This window comes from Girardinichthys multiradiatus, chromosome 3 (assembly GCF_021462225.1).
Source record: "Girardinichthys multiradiatus isolate DD_20200921_A chromosome 3, DD_fGirMul_XY1, whole genome shotgun sequence".
Lineage (NCBI taxonomy): Eukaryota > Metazoa > Chordata > Actinopteri > Cyprinodontiformes > Goodeidae > Girardinichthys > Girardinichthys multiradiatus.
The window spans coordinates 13,197,628-13,212,719 of NC_061796.1; the positions used below are offsets into that span (position 1 = coordinate 13,197,628).

At 40.8% G+C, this 15,092-nt stretch overlaps 1 protein-coding gene across 1 annotated transcript; it reads left to right on the plus strand.

The window, feature by feature from the left end:
* Nucleotides 1–840: 840 nt before the first annotated feature.
* Nucleotides 841–8,853, plus strand: fbxo32 (F-box protein 32). Its single transcript, XM_047356945.1, has 9 exons — nucleotides 841–1,101; nucleotides 1,518–1,639; nucleotides 2,649–2,698; nucleotides 2,818–2,910; nucleotides 4,988–5,081; nucleotides 6,397–6,581; nucleotides 6,674–6,856; nucleotides 7,411–7,554; nucleotides 7,638–8,853. The coding sequence occupies exons 1-9, from the start codon at nucleotides 989–991 to the stop codon at nucleotides 7,725–7,727; spliced, it is 1,074 nt and encodes a 357-aa protein (XP_047212901.1). The 5' UTR covers nucleotides 841–988; the 3' UTR covers nucleotides 7,728–8,853.
* The last annotated feature ends 6,239 nt before the right edge of the window (nucleotides 8,854–15,092 follow it).

A 15,092-nucleotide genomic window follows, 5' to 3' on the forward strand; every position in this document is an offset into this window, starting at 1 on the left:
ATCAGGATGACAATGCACCAATACACACAGCAAGACTGGTGAAAGATTGGTTTGATGAACATGAAAGTGAAGTTGAACATCTCCCATGGCCTGAACAGTCACCAGATCTAAATATTATTGAGCCACTTTGGGGTGTTTTGGAGGAACGAGTCAGGAAACGTTTTCCTCCACCAGTATCACGTAGTGACCTGGCCACTATACTGCAAGAAGAATGGCTTTAAATCCCTCTGACCACTGTGCAGGACTTGTATATGTCATTCCCAAGGCGAACTGACGATGTATTGGCCGCAAAAGGAGGCCCTACACTATAATAATAAATTATTGTGGTCTAAAACCAGGTGTTTCAGTTTCATTGTCCAACCCCTGTATATGTAAATAGAAGTTGGAATTACAACTTCTGTGATGGTGCAAATTGTAAATCCACAGCTAAATTAAATGTGTGTATGTGTTCCTGTCTGAGAGGCTATTTATCTGATGTATTGAAAATAGCACCAGAACTGAAACTGAGGGCAGGAGCAGTCTGGTCAAAGTACAACCCCCACCACTACACTCAAAATAAATGTTCTTCCCAGTCACATAATAGGTAAATACACTATATTGCCAGATCAATTGGGTCACACCACCAAATCTATGAATTCTCGTGTTACAATCACTTCCATGCCTGCAGGTGATCGGTATCCTGTGTCCCTATCTTTCCATGATAGCAAAAAGGCTTCACTCCTCCTCTCCTCTGTCCATGAGCTGTCGCAACATTCAGGTTGATAAACAAAGCCACGTGTTGCGTTGAAGTTTCCAAAGTGGGCGGAGCTTCAATGGTTCCGGGTTTTGAGTCGGGGGATAAAAGGCGAGCTGCGCAGAGTCAATGCAAGCACACAAACGCATTTAACTTTAAGAAGAAAGACGCAGTTAAACAAGGCAGCGGCCTGAGTGGTATTTTTTTTTTTCACAGCTTTCTCTTAAAAGTTTAGCTGTAAGTTGCCGAGTCGGGATGCCTTTTCTCGGACAGGACTGGAGGTCACCGGGTCAGAACTGGGTGAAAACCGACGAAGGATGGAAAAAGAGGACAGCAGACGACAAAAACAACAACGTCTCTGTGGAGAGGTTGGTTGTTTAAAGGCTGGGCTAGAGAAATGTAGCTGTCTGAGAAAGTTGCGCAGTTTGTTTTAGTTCAAATATGGAGGGATTATGAAGGAAGAGGAGGGAGATTTTTTGAAACGAGTCCAAACAGCAGTGCAAACAAAGGGCAGAATGAGAGGCCTTCGTGTTAGTTTCCATCAGTGTTTTTCTAGTTGCTAAGTTCCTTTTCAGGCTAATCACCGGGCTAATAATAAACCGACAACAAGTGAGGGGATTAACAAACGTCTGCTGAACCTGGCCATTGTCCAAAATATCTCCATTTACTTTCTAAAACTCGAACTGATCTACATTTGATCATTGCCAGATGGTACAGCCAGAATTACCTTTTGGATCATTTTCTAACTTTGTGTTTCTCACATATGAACTTTTTAATTTCCCAGCTTCTGCAAAGTCAATGAGCCAGAATGTTTCAACAAGGAGAACCGACTGCTCTCTCTCAGCTATGACATGTCTGCCAAGAAGAGGAAAAAAGATCTGATGAACAACAACTCCAAGGTCCCCTGTGAGTCCCTGTGACGAGAACCAAACACCCTGACATTGTACAACCACGCACAGAATATATTAATAAGGCACAAGATTCATCTTCCAGATCAGAAGCAGAACTTGTCATGATTTATTTTATGTTTAAATGTAATTTTTATGCAGAGGTGCACAAATTGTTCAGCCAGAGATGGGGATTTGCAACGTTTCCCATGAATAACTATGATTAGTGATCAGCAGATCAAATGCTGCATTTAAAAAAACAAAACAAAAAAGACATCAAATTATGAGATGCATCAAAACATTATCTGTGCATGTGATTCATCTTGGAAGTTGGTACTCAGGTCTAGAATTGGAACACACTCCAGTGGGATTTGCTATTAATTTTGGTGCTGGCAAAAATGAACAACTCAAAGCAGGAATTATGCATTTCCCTCCATTTTATGCATACAAACACTAAAGAATACGTGCTCAGGAAAGGTTTAGTACTACGTGTGCTACACGCTTTAATGAGATACAAACTGTCACAAGTGCTGATAAAAAGTTCATACCTGCAGCGTCGAAACATTTCTTTCTGCTGCTATATGACCTTAGGGCTTCAGGGCAACCTCTAACTTTTTCCCCCGGTTTTTGGAACCCAGAAATTTGAACTTCCAATTACAAATAAAATTGCATCAACCTCAAAAGTTAGGGATATTTGATTTGATGGATAAAAAAAGAGGATGCATGGGCAATCTCCTTCTTTTCTTCATCAAAGAAGCTGCAGTACATCCATTTTTTTATGTGTTATACAGTCTTTTGACATAAAAGATCTTAAATCGGTACCAGAAATCCGTATCGGCCTGGAAAAGTGTGATCGCCGCATCTCTAAATGTTGAGCATTTCATTACCATTATGTCAACAACTAAAGCAGCTCTGAAATTGTATCTTATTTGTGGTGCGTGCTTGTGCATTTATCCCAGAGCTTATGAGCAGCATAATGAAGGCAGGCCACTAATATAAACACTTTCGTCTTTGTTTCTGTCTTGCAGATTTCCATAGGGAAAAGTGGATTTATGTTCATAAAGGAAGCACCAAGGAGGTAAGACCAGTTCAATTAGTTTTTCTATCAGCTTTTGCAATCACAGCTGCTAATGTAAACAACTCCATACTCTTGCGGAGGATTGCTGCCCTAATACTCTGATAATTAAATTCTCCCAGCGCCACGGATATTGTACACTGGGAGAGGCCTTCAACCGCTTGGATTTCTCCAGCGCCATCAAGGACACGAGGAGATTTAATTACGTTGTCAGAGTGAGTCCTGGTCTTTCTTTGCTTTTTAGTTGCTTCTGTCTCTTTGTGTTTGCTAATAGAGGTGTTTTTGTCAGGGACAGAGAAGGGGGCTAAAGTTAAAGAGGGTGGGTAGCCTTCTGGGGGGCTCTTATCAAGGCTCTGCAGACTTCGGCAATGATACTGAAGTAGACGGTATGTGTTTGTCCTATAATTGCCAAAAACTCCCTGCTGTCCCTACATCAAATTAAAACAAGTTTGTATTTAAAAATGTGGTTCTGTTTTGTCACCAGAGATTTATTTTATCTAAACTGTAAGAAGGTTTACATTTGGAATTCCGAATGGGTCACCCTGACTCATTCCATTAGTGCCAAAACGTTTTCATTTGCACTTTTTCCCCCTCTTGTGCAGTGGGGGGGGGGGGGGAGAGGTTTGTGACAGCTGTGCGGTGAGGTGCAGGAGTTTATGAAACCAGACCTGATGCTTGTCAGGTGATTCAGACCCCCAAACACACACACACACGCATGCACGCACTTGAATCTGCCCGATTAAGTCTTCCTGTCTCCTCCTTACCCTCTATTTTCTCTCTTTCTGCTTAGTCACCAGTGCAGTTTGTCTCCTTACACAAGTATCATCCTAATTAATTCTCAACCTCATCTGCAAAGTGTCAAAACTAAGCGGAAAGGAAGAGATCAACATGACGGTTCTGGCTTTGTATGCTGTCAAATATCCATTTATTTCAGTAAAAATAGTTCAAAACCCTAGGCATTTTGCTTATTTTAATCATCAATGAAGAGTTTTGAACCTGGTATTTTGCACAGGTTCCAGCCAACAAGTGCACTGCAGTGCGTTCGGCCCAAAGAACAATACAAGTGTAACTCTAGTATCCGGCCAATGTCCGAGTCGGGTCACCGCTGCTCGCTGTGTGATGGCATGTTAGGGTTTGTTTAACTCGTTCTCAGTTACACAGATCAGCTTGTTCTTCAGCAGAGACAAGTGGTACTCTCTGTTCCTGGGGCTGACAAACTGAGGTTACCTTAATGAACCTCTTAACGCCCCCCGTTCCTCAACCCTTTTGAGCACATGCAGAAGCTTGGTCTCTTATAAAGAATTTGGGGAAGCTGTCAGTCATATTTCCACATTCCTGTCATCTTACGATCATCTCCATTTGAGGGGGAATCTATCAAATCTTCAACTGAAAAGTTTTGTACTAGCAGGGGAAAAAATGCATCTGAAATCACACAATAAAATCTGAAACTGGAAAAACATCTGAAATATGAAAGGAAAAAAAAAATCCAGCAAAGTTTAAAGTTCATAATCACCTCTAAACTTTTTTTGGTTAAAACATGTGTTTAAGTTTTATTTAGTTTCCAGTCAGCAATATGGCCCTAACTTATCTCCATAGCGTTGATGTGCATGGGAGTCTAAAAGTGAATATGGACGCACACATTGTTCTGCCCGGCTGCTCTGCAGCCAGAGAAACGCTTCATTGAGCGGCTAACGGGAGAAAGGCAAGGGATTAGGTATTCGGAATGAAACTGGAATGAAGGAGAATGGCATGTGGAAAGTTGAGACTGCCAAAGCTACAGTGTTGGAAGTCATTCTTTATAAAAAAAAGCACTTTAAGAGGACTAAACTCAATCAGATATCAATGTTATGGGACAAAGAAAGTGGGTAACGTTCCTGTTTTCTGCTTCACGTTTGGGTCAGAACTGATCATGGCTCCAACTCCAGTTTCTCCATGATGTCACGGCGCCTTTCGGATGCCAGTCGTGCCCTTCTTTAACCCACCGTTTGTCTGACAACACACACACATACACGCACACTGTGAAATTAGTTGGCTAATTCACTTGGCTGGAAGATCAGGGGTCAAATGATTTAAGGTTTTTTTTTTTTATCAACCGACTCTTACCCCCTAGGCTGTTGCCCAACACATTTCTAGTAGCTTCTTCTCCACAAAGTGACTCTAATCGAGGAGTGGAAATGTTTTTCTAAGAATTCAGCCTACCAAACATGAAGTATGGAGGCAGTATAACAGAGAGTCTCAGAGGCTGACGGGGAGAAATTTATGTTGTTTCTGTCTTTTCTTTTTCTGCTGCAGCTCCTGGAACTTATCGCCAAGTCGCAGCTCCCTTCTCTCAGCGGCGTGGCGCAGAAAAACTACATGAATATTCTAGAGAGAGTTGTTCAGAAAGGTAAGCCTCATCACGGCTCTCCTCCGTGTGTATATCCAACCTGATAATTTGCATCTCAGATTCTCTCAATTGTCTGTCTGCTAGCCTTTTATTTTTTTTTCCACATCCAGCTCTTACCGTTTTTATTTGCCATTTTTGTTCTGCTTCAAATTGACTCCTTATATTACTGAAAGGTAATAATGCAAATAAGTGAAGGTTTAAAATGCCTTTCAAAAGTATTCACACCTCTTGAACTCTTTCCTATTTTGTCATGTTACAGCCACAAACCTTGGTGTATTTAGATTTTAACTGATAGATCAACATATATTAGTTTATTGTGGCATGCATATATATTCAGCCCTCTTTACTCTGATGCATTCAGATAAATCAGTTGAATCCGGCTCCCTTCACAAGAGACCTGGTTAGTATGGGGGGAAAAAACTGTAGAGAAGTTTTAAAGCGGTGTTCTGTTAAGCAGTAACACCCCAGGACTTGAAAATGATGGTGGCAGCATCGTGCTGTGAGGATTCTTTTCTCCAGCAGGAACATGGAAGCTAGTCAGAGTTAATAAATGGAGCTGAATACAGGGCAATCCTGGAAGAACATCTGTCTGCAAAAGACCAGATACAGGTTCACGATTACCCTAAACATAAAGTGTTACAATGGAATGGTTTAGATCAAAGCGTATTCATACGATAGAATGGTCTAGTCAAAGTTAAAATCTCAATGACTTTAAAGATCAGTGACAAGTCTTGAAAACTGATCTGAGTTTGCATTATTTTGTCCAGAAAGTTCAGTATCTAGATGTGCAAAGCTGTTGGAGACGAGCCCAAAGGGCTTGAAGCTGTAATTGTAATGAAGTGAGATTCTGTGAAGTATTGACTGGGAAGGGCACTTTTCTATCAAATAAATACATTAAAGTTTATAGTTGTAATGTGTCAAAATGTATACAGTTCTAGGTTTATGAATACTTTTAAAACGCAGTGCGTTTGCTTTTGTAGGCAAGTGAATGAGCAAAGACATCTAAAGACAGCTTAGACCTGGCTCTCTAATAGCCTTGTGAAGAACCCTGACAGTCAGCAGACCGCTCTGCAAGCCACAGTGTAAACTAAATGTTCCTTCTGCTAAACACACGCAGGTTGTTTGGGGAGCATCACAAAACCTTGGGGCCAAATAATATAAATGCAACTGAGAAGATTGTAGCCACTTTAAAACAGTGATGATGTTTTTGAGATGATTGACACTGAAGATGTACTGCAGAATTTTTATGTAACACCTAAGGTTTCCTGTGGATATTCAGTTTTTAATTAATCATGATTACAAATGTGTTCCATAGTTCTCAACGACCAGCTAAACGTCCGTCCTATCAAAGAGCTCCTGCAGACCCTGTACGTCTCACTGTGTGGTCTCGTTCAGGACATGGGCAAGTCTGTGCTGGTGGGAAACATAAACATCTGGGTGCACCGCATGGAGAACATCCTGCAGTGGCAGCAGCAGCTGGACAACATCCAGATCAACAGAGTGAGTATCTGTCCACATTAGACATTCCAATAAACAGGGCTCGTTTCTATCATAGCCACAACTGTTTCTGCCACTTCTCCCCCTCCCCTCAGCCTACATCTATAGGGATGACTCTGACCGACCTGCCTGCCAGTCTGCAGCTAAACATCATGCAGCGACTAACGGACGGCAGGGACCTGGTCAGCCTGGGCCAGGTGTGCCCGGAGCTGGGGACCCTCACAGAGGACCGTCTGCTGTGGAAGAAACTCTGCCAGTACCACTTCACAGACAGACAGGTACTTAGAAGTTGAGTGAAGGAATAGAACATTTGACTTGCATGACAAGTCTGATGTGATTATAACCTAGTCTCTGATGATGGAGCTGTCAGAATCACAATGCCTTGCAAAAGTACTCACTCACGTGGACCGTTTCCACACTTTCTCCTGTTAGAAACCCAAGTGTTTATGTCAAAGCGCAAAGCAGTGCTTATTTGAAGTGGCCATTCATCTAAACTGAAATGCAAAGAAAATTGTTCAGCCAAGAGGCCCAAAGTTATTCTGGAGGAGCAGTTTAATTTCCTTTCCACTTCACAGTTATGCTCAACATTATGTTGGTCTATCACTTTAACATCCCCTGACGTTTTTGGTTGTAAGACAACAAAATATGAAAAATTAGTCCAAAGACTTTTTCAAGGCGCTGCAAAGGTTGCTCTGGGTTTAAGTGAAACATTTCTAGACTTTCAACAACTACCAACGTCCTTTGAGGTGTGTAGCTGTGAATGGGGCCCAAAAAAAAAAAAGCTGTTTCTCTGACGGGTCACATTTTTAACTTCTGCGTTCCTCTCCTCTAGATCCGCAAACGTCTGATGGTGTCGGAGAAAGGTCACCTGGAGTGGAAGAAAATGTACTTTAAGCTGAGTCGCTGCTATCCTCATAGAGAGCAGTACAGCGACACCCTGCACCTCTGCACACACTGCCACATCCTTTTCTGGAAGGTGCTGCTCTCTCTTGCACTTTAATTTAGAACAAAGGAAGCATTTCAACTTGATGTCTAACTCTGTCTCTGCTTTGTTCTCAGGACACAAACCACCCCTGCACAGCCAACAACCCTGAAGGCTGCACCACGTCCCTCTCACCTCAAGATTTTATCAATCTGTTTAATTTCTGATCCCTGCAACACACACACACACACACTCCCCTGCTCCTTCAAAAAAAAAAAAAAAAGGTATTCATTCATATTTCCAAGTATGGACTGGGCTGTACATACTGTTCTTGTACATAAAAAAAAAAAATCTTTTTTGTTTCATATCCCAATCATGTCCTGGATGTATATTTACTTGCGGCATGAATCTGGAGGGGACCCAGGCTGTGGGACAACTATGCAATTTTATTTAGTTTGAGTTTTCGGATGAGATTAGCAGCTTGAAGCATTTGAAAGTGACCGAATGTGATGGAGAACGAAGGGAATGTGGGAGCGACTGGCCTGGGTGACGGTGGGGTGGGATATTTGGCCATTAAAGTTTTGTCTTAGTTTAATGGGGCCTCTGAGGGATTTTGGTTTTATTTTTATTCAAATTTTAGTAGTTCATACTTTTGTTTTTATTTTTTTTTATCTGAAATAGAAAGATGATCAGATTAAAATGGTGAAATTAAAAGGCCTCCACTCCTGGGAAGGTGCAATGTGTTTTATGTGGAGCTGTGGTCTGCAGTAATGGGTAAGGGGTGAATACAAGCAAGGGAATTGTTGAGAAACCACAAAATGCTTGAATTTTGTTTTTATGCTTTTTTTTCACTTTTATATGGATTTGATATTTTGTCTTCTGCTCTGCCAGTTACAGCAGCAGCTGAATGCAGTATTACCAAACATTGTAATCAAAGCCAGTGTAACAGTGGTGTGTGCCTTTTTATGAAACTTGAAGCAATTCCAGCAAAATATGTCTTGTTTGCAGCTTTTCTAAACCGTGATGCTGGTTTTTTTTGTTTTGTTTTTTAATAATGTTTCATTTTACAGAGAAGTTGAGGTGCGATGCTCTGAAACCAAAGGTCGTTAGTGGGGAGAACCTTTTTTCTGTGAAGACTCCTGCATGTGTTTTCAAGCAGCCAGCTGATTGTGTTGTTTACATATTTATTTCTTGAGATTTTTGGCGAATGGTTCAAATTTCATACTTTTGGATGAAAGAAGTGAGTTTTAAGTGTAATGGGGGCCCTTTGTCACAGCTTGAACTTTGAGGAACAATGTATGTGCTATGCAATGCAGTCTGTTTATGTTGAATAAATAAAGAAAGTGAAACTGATCAGTGCTGTCCATTATGCATGTAGGACAGTGAGGTTGCGTGAATTCATCAGTACTTTACAAAGTCTAATACACAAATTTGAAAAGAGCATGGGTTTCTTGATGATGAGCAGGTTTTTGAAAAAGTTTACAGATAGTGTGCCATCTACTGATCAAACTATGAACTGCATTGCTGAGGAAGAAGTTGACAGCCTTTTTTTCTCCGAGATTGTAATGTATCATAGGACATTTAATGAAGACACATTAGTTGTACTTTCCCTGTTAAATTCATTTAAAATATATTTTTTTTATTCTTGAATACGCATTCATGATAAAACAAAAGTTTCTTTTTTCAGCACTTGTTGGATTCAGACAGTCGATCCATTACCTACACTGCTCAAAAATTTAAATGAACACTTTTTCATCAGAGTTTAATATGAAGTCAGTTAAACTTCTGGAATATTGATCTGGCCACTTCGGTATTAAAGGGGGCTGTTAATCACTGTCCGCTGCTTTGGTGTAAATGAAATTAACAACAGGTGCACTAAAGGGGCAACAATGAGACGACCCCAAACACAGGAATGGTTTCCCTCCTCATTTTTTTGACTGCTTTTCAGTAGTTTTACATTTGACCAGGGTCAGTGTCACTACTGGTAGCATGAGGTGACACAGACAGTCCAACTCCATCAGGATGGCACATCAATACAAGCCATTGCCCAAAGGTTTGTTGTGTCTCCATGTACAGTCTCACAAACATGGAGATTCCATGACAGACAGGAGAGCTGGACAGGTCTGTCAGAAGTCATTAACCTAACTGCAGGACCAGTATCTGTTCCTTTGTGCAAGGAGGAACAGGACGGGTACTGCCAGGGCTCTACAAAGTGACCTCCAGCTGGCCACTGGCATGAACTTCTCTGATCAAACCATTAGATACAGACTTCATGAGGGTAGCCTGAGGGTCCGACGTCCTCTAGTAGGCCCTGTGCTCATTGGCTGACCTTCACTGGTGCAGTGGGTTCTTAGTTCATGAGTAGCATACTCTTGCCACATAAGAAACCCAGCCTCATGTGGCAAGAGTATGCAGAAATTTCTTGGAGGATGAAGGAATTGATACCCTCAACTGGTCTTTCGGTTCCCCTGACATATTCAGCAGAACATTTCTGGGACATTATGTTTAGGTCCATCCAACGCCACCAGGTTGCAACTCAGACTGTCCTGGAGCTCAGTGATGCCCCAGTCAAGATCTGGGAAGAGATATTCCAGGACGCCTTTAATCATCTCATGAGGAGCCTGCCCCGACGTTGTCAGGCATGCATACAAGCACATGGGGACAATATAAACTACTGAGTACCATTCTGAGTTGCTGCAATGACATTTGAGCAAACTGGACGAGTCTGCTGCATCAGTTTTTCAGTTTAAATTTCTCTGTGACTTTGGCTTCAGCCCTCTATGAGTTGATTTTCATTTTCATCAAATGACGTGGCGTCCTTTTGCTCCCAACACATTACCCATTCCACATCAGTATGGCTATCCAGCATCATTTGTTTTACAGTTGAGGTCTGAAGTGTTTTCAAAGTGTTCCTCTAATTATATTGCAATTAACAATAAAAATAAAGAGATGCAAATATTGGTTGAATTTTTGGCCCCTAAAAACAGTCTCATAAAAAAATAAAGATTGTGTGGAAAGTTTTACAACTGTTTTATTTAAATCTTAAACTGTTCTGTTATTTATTTTACTCCACCATAATGCTTTACTTGTTGATTATGTGTATAAAACAGTACTGAGCCTGGATCGGTGTGTGGCTGTTTGGACCTTCCACAATGACAGTTCACAACAAAAAATGATAAAGAACTAACTAACGTTTTTAAATATAGATATAATAACAAATGCAGGTTTTTAGCCGCTTCATTTTCAGATCTATTTTTCTTGTCATCAAAGTGGAAACTGTTTTTTTCCATCATTTTCCATCAGTAACCCATCCCATAGAAATAAAGAAGATATTCATCCTCTTTTTGGAAATGTTTTATGTTCTCTTTGTTTTAAAACCTAAAAAACAAAAAATAAAATGGTGGTTCTTTTAGAATGACAGCAAATTTACTTTAGCAGATATTTATCAAAAATTTATTTTATATTGCTGGACTGAGGGCAAAAATGGCTCTAAAAGTTTCTGACCCCTTGTATGGACTCTAGGTCGAACTTCCAGCCAAAGAACATTACCGTGATTGGCCAGCAAACTTGCCTGACTTGAACCACAAAGTGTAGGGGATATTGTCAAGAGGAAGATGAGAGACACCAGACCTAACAACGCAGATGACCTAAACGCTGCTAATAAAGCAACCTGGGCTTCCATTACCGCCCCAGCAAAATCACAGGCTGATCGCCTCCATGCCACGCCACATTTATGAAGTAATTCATGGAAAAGGATCCCCGACTAAGTATTGAGAGCATGGAAAAAACATACTTTTCAGAAAACAGTATTGGGACAGTGAATTTTGGGTTTTCATTAACAGTAAGCCATAATCATCAAAATTACAAGAAATAAGGCCTTAGATATTGCACTGTAATATGAGTAATTAATATTTATAATATATGAGTTTCACTTTCTAAAATGAGTGATAAAAATATGACTTTCCCTACCAACCTTTTTCCTCCCACTCAAATTTCCATTTGAATGAAAAGAATTTCCTCAGCCTCGTTACCAGGCCTCTGCAACAACTGATAAGGGAATTCAGCCACATGCATCGGGTGCGTTGGAGAAGTGCTGCATCTAAATGTTGCAGGATAGTAGCTTTCGACGGCTGGACTTGGGCACCCCTAATCTAATCTATATTGTAGCTCTGGCTGTATGTTTGCTGAAGAAAAGCATCCCCACAGTATGATTCTGCTACGGCCATGTTTCACAGTGGCGACGGTGTAGTCAGGGTGATGTGCAGTGTTAATTTTCTGCCACATGTAGGCTTTTCCTTGTAGGCAAACAGTACAATTGTGGTCTCATTTCACCAGAGCAACTTCTTCCAGATTCTGTGTCCCCTACATCGCTTGTGGCAAACTGAAAAAGGAGCTTTTATTACTTTATTTCAGGAATGGCTTTTTTCTTGCCATGCTTTCAAAATGATCAGATTTCTGGACTGCAAAACTAATAGTTGTCCTGTCTACAGATTCTACAACATGAGCTATGGATCTCTGCAGCTCCTCAAGAGTTACCATGGACCTCTTGGCTGGTTTTCTTATTAGCCAGGTGGTCATTTCTTGAGCGGTTTGCAGTTGCGCCATATTCTTTTTGTTTTCAGATGATTGATTAAATACTTCTCCATGACATGTTTAAAGCTTAGGATATTGTTCTATGGACTAACCTTGCTTTAAACTTCCAACAACATTCCCCATGACCTGTCAGGTGTGGTCAGTTGTCTTGATGATGCTGCTTCTTTACTGTTCTCTAGCAGACCACTGAAGCACCGTACTATTAACTGTTAACTTTTACTTTAGGATTTTATTTTTTATCTTGCTGTGTTGATATGGCTACAGGAGGTTTTTCAGCATGGCATCAGTACAACCATCAGTTGTGTTCATATTTGCTTGCTTGTTCTTTTTTATTTTAGACCAATTTAGGCCAATTAGACCCAAAGACACACTATAGTTTTTGAACAATAAGCTCTGACATCAATCATCTTTCTCACTTCTGCTTTAATTATTTTAGTATTTCTTTTCATTGCAGTCAGGCAAAATTTGAGATCAAAAACAAAAACATTTACTGGTTTTAATACAACATAGATAAAATTAAAGTGATACCATTACCTAAACGCATTTATCAACTTATCATATGTACAAATATGTAAATTGTACTTCTATCTAGAAACATCTTTTAGCACATTAGTCAGTGTGCATCATGGCACATACAGTACTGCTCCTGGTCTTCAGGAAACATAGGTTGCAGCTATGGATAAGCAGAGCATTTGGAAGCATGATGCGTATGACTGGCAAAGGCATGAAACTAAACAACGGCATCATTTTAAGGCCAGATAAATGAGAAAATCTGCCCACCTTGAACATCAGTGTGTATTTGTCTTCATCTCTTCCTGGTATTTGTTTGAGTTCAAATAAATGAAAGTAACGTTAATTGTACAGTCGAGTCTTTCATTCATATTTCTTTTAAATTCATCATATTTCTTCACCAAAGTCCTTTCTGTAATACCCTTGTCATGCCAAATTGTGCAAGATCTGTAATTTCTGTCTTGGATTCAAATCTGGTTGACCAAGTATTGTTTTTAGACATTACATTGAAGTGATGTCATACCTCCTAGGAGAGCGTATGATCTAAGCTTTATTGGTATCCTCCTACAAAGGTGTTTTTAAAATAATATGTCTTGTAAATTGATAAATGTATAGATTTGTCCCTGTGTGACAAACACAAAATTAGACATCAAAGCTCAAACATATACAGGGGTTGGACAATGAAACTGAAACACCTGGTTTTAGATCACAATAATTTATTAGTATGGTGTAGGGCCTCCTTTTGCAGCCAATACAGCGTCAATTCATCTTGGGAATGACATATACAAGTCCTGCACAGTGGTCAGAGGGATTTTAAGCCATTCTTCTCGCAGGATAGTGGCCAGGTCAGTACATGATACTGGTGGAGGAAAACGTTTCCTGACTCGCTCCTCCAAAACACCCCAAAGTGGCTCAATAATATTTAGATCTGGTGACTGTGCAGGCCATGGGAGATGTTCAACTTCACTTTCATGTTCATCAAACCAATCTTTCACCAGTCTTGCTGTGTGTATTGGTGCATTGTCATCCTGAGACACGGCACCGCCTTCAGGATACAATGTTTGAACCATTGGATGCACATGGTCCTCAAGAATGGTTCGGTAGTCCTTGGCAGTGACGTGCCCAGCTATCACAAGTATTGGGCCAAGGGAATGCCATGATATGGCAGCCCAAACCATCACAGATCCACCCCCATGCTTCACTCTGGGCATGCAACAGTCTGGGTGGTACGCTACTTTGGGGCTTCTCCACACCATAACTCTCCCGGATGTGGGGAAAACAGTAAAGGTGGACTCATCAGAGAACAATACATGTTTCACATTGTCCACAGCCCAACATTTGTGCTCCATGAACCATTGAAACCAACGTTTGGCATTGGCATGAGTGACCAAAGGTTTGGCTATAGCAGCCCGGCCGTGTATATTGACCCTGTGGAGCTCCTGACGGACAGTTCTGGTGGAAACAGGAGAGTTGAGGTGCACATTTAATTCTGCCTTGATTTGGGCAGCCGTGGTTTTATGTTTTTTGGATACAATCCGGGTTAGCACCCGAACATCCCTTTCAGACAGCTTCCTCTTGCGTCCACAGTTAATCCTGTTGGATGTGGTTCATCCTTCTTGGTGGTATGCTGACATTACCCTGGATACCGTGGCTCTTGATACATCACAAAGACTTGCTGTCTTGGTCACAGATGCGCCAGCAAGACGTGCACCAACAATTTGTCCTCTTTTGAACTCTGGTATGTCACCCATAATGTTGTGTGCATTTCAATATTTTGAGCAAAACTGTGCTCTTACCCTGCTAATTGAACCTTCACACTCTGCTCTTACTGGTGCAATGTGCAATCAATGAAGACTGGCTACCAGGCTGGTCCAATTTAGCCATAAAACCTCCCACACTAAAATGACAGGTGTTTCAGTTTCATTGTCCAACTGTACAAACAAACAGAGAAATGTTGAGATACATGTATCTTTGCAAGTTTCAGGGAAACCAGACTTTTTGTAGCCATCGACAAGCTTCTGGCATCATTCTAGGTGAATATTTGACCACTCTTCTTATCAGAAATGCTACTTCAAATTTAAATTTGTTGATTTCTTGGCACACACCTAACTTTAAATTGATTATATATATATTTTTTAAAGTGTTGAGGTTGGGGACTTACAGAAGTTTGATGTTAGCCTGCTTTATCCATTCCAAAACCAGTTTTAACATAAAATCCAACCGCTCCAAATTCAGAGATTTGGCAGTTGTTTTGAGGCATAGTTGAAGAATTTGAAGTTAGACTTCCATCTTCTTTACTAACCAACGTACCAACTAACCTACCAATTTTTCCAATACAACACCACCACTGGGGGCAAACTAGCCCCACAGCATGATGGTACCACCACCATGCTTGACAGTTGGTGGAGTGATCTTACAATTGAAGGCATCCTCTTAACATTGTTCTTGTCATTGTGGCCAGATAGGTCAACCTCTGTTTTGTCTAACCA

What these genes read in the sequence shown, in the direction of transcription:
- fbxo32 (XM_047356945.1), top strand. Translation starts at nt 989, where the DNA reads ATGCCTTTTCTCGGACAGGACTGGAGGTCACCGGGTCAGAACTGGGTG. An exon ending in CAACAACTCCAAGGTCCCCT is followed by an intron (nt 1,640 to 2,648) that starts GTGAGTCCCTGT and finishes TCTGTCTTGCAG; the next exon opens with ATTTCCATAGGGAAAAGTGG. An exon ending in ACAACATCCAGATCAACAGA is followed by an intron (nt 6,582 to 6,673) that starts GTGAGTATCTGT and finishes CCCTCCCCTCAG; the next exon opens with CCTACATCTATAGGGATGAC.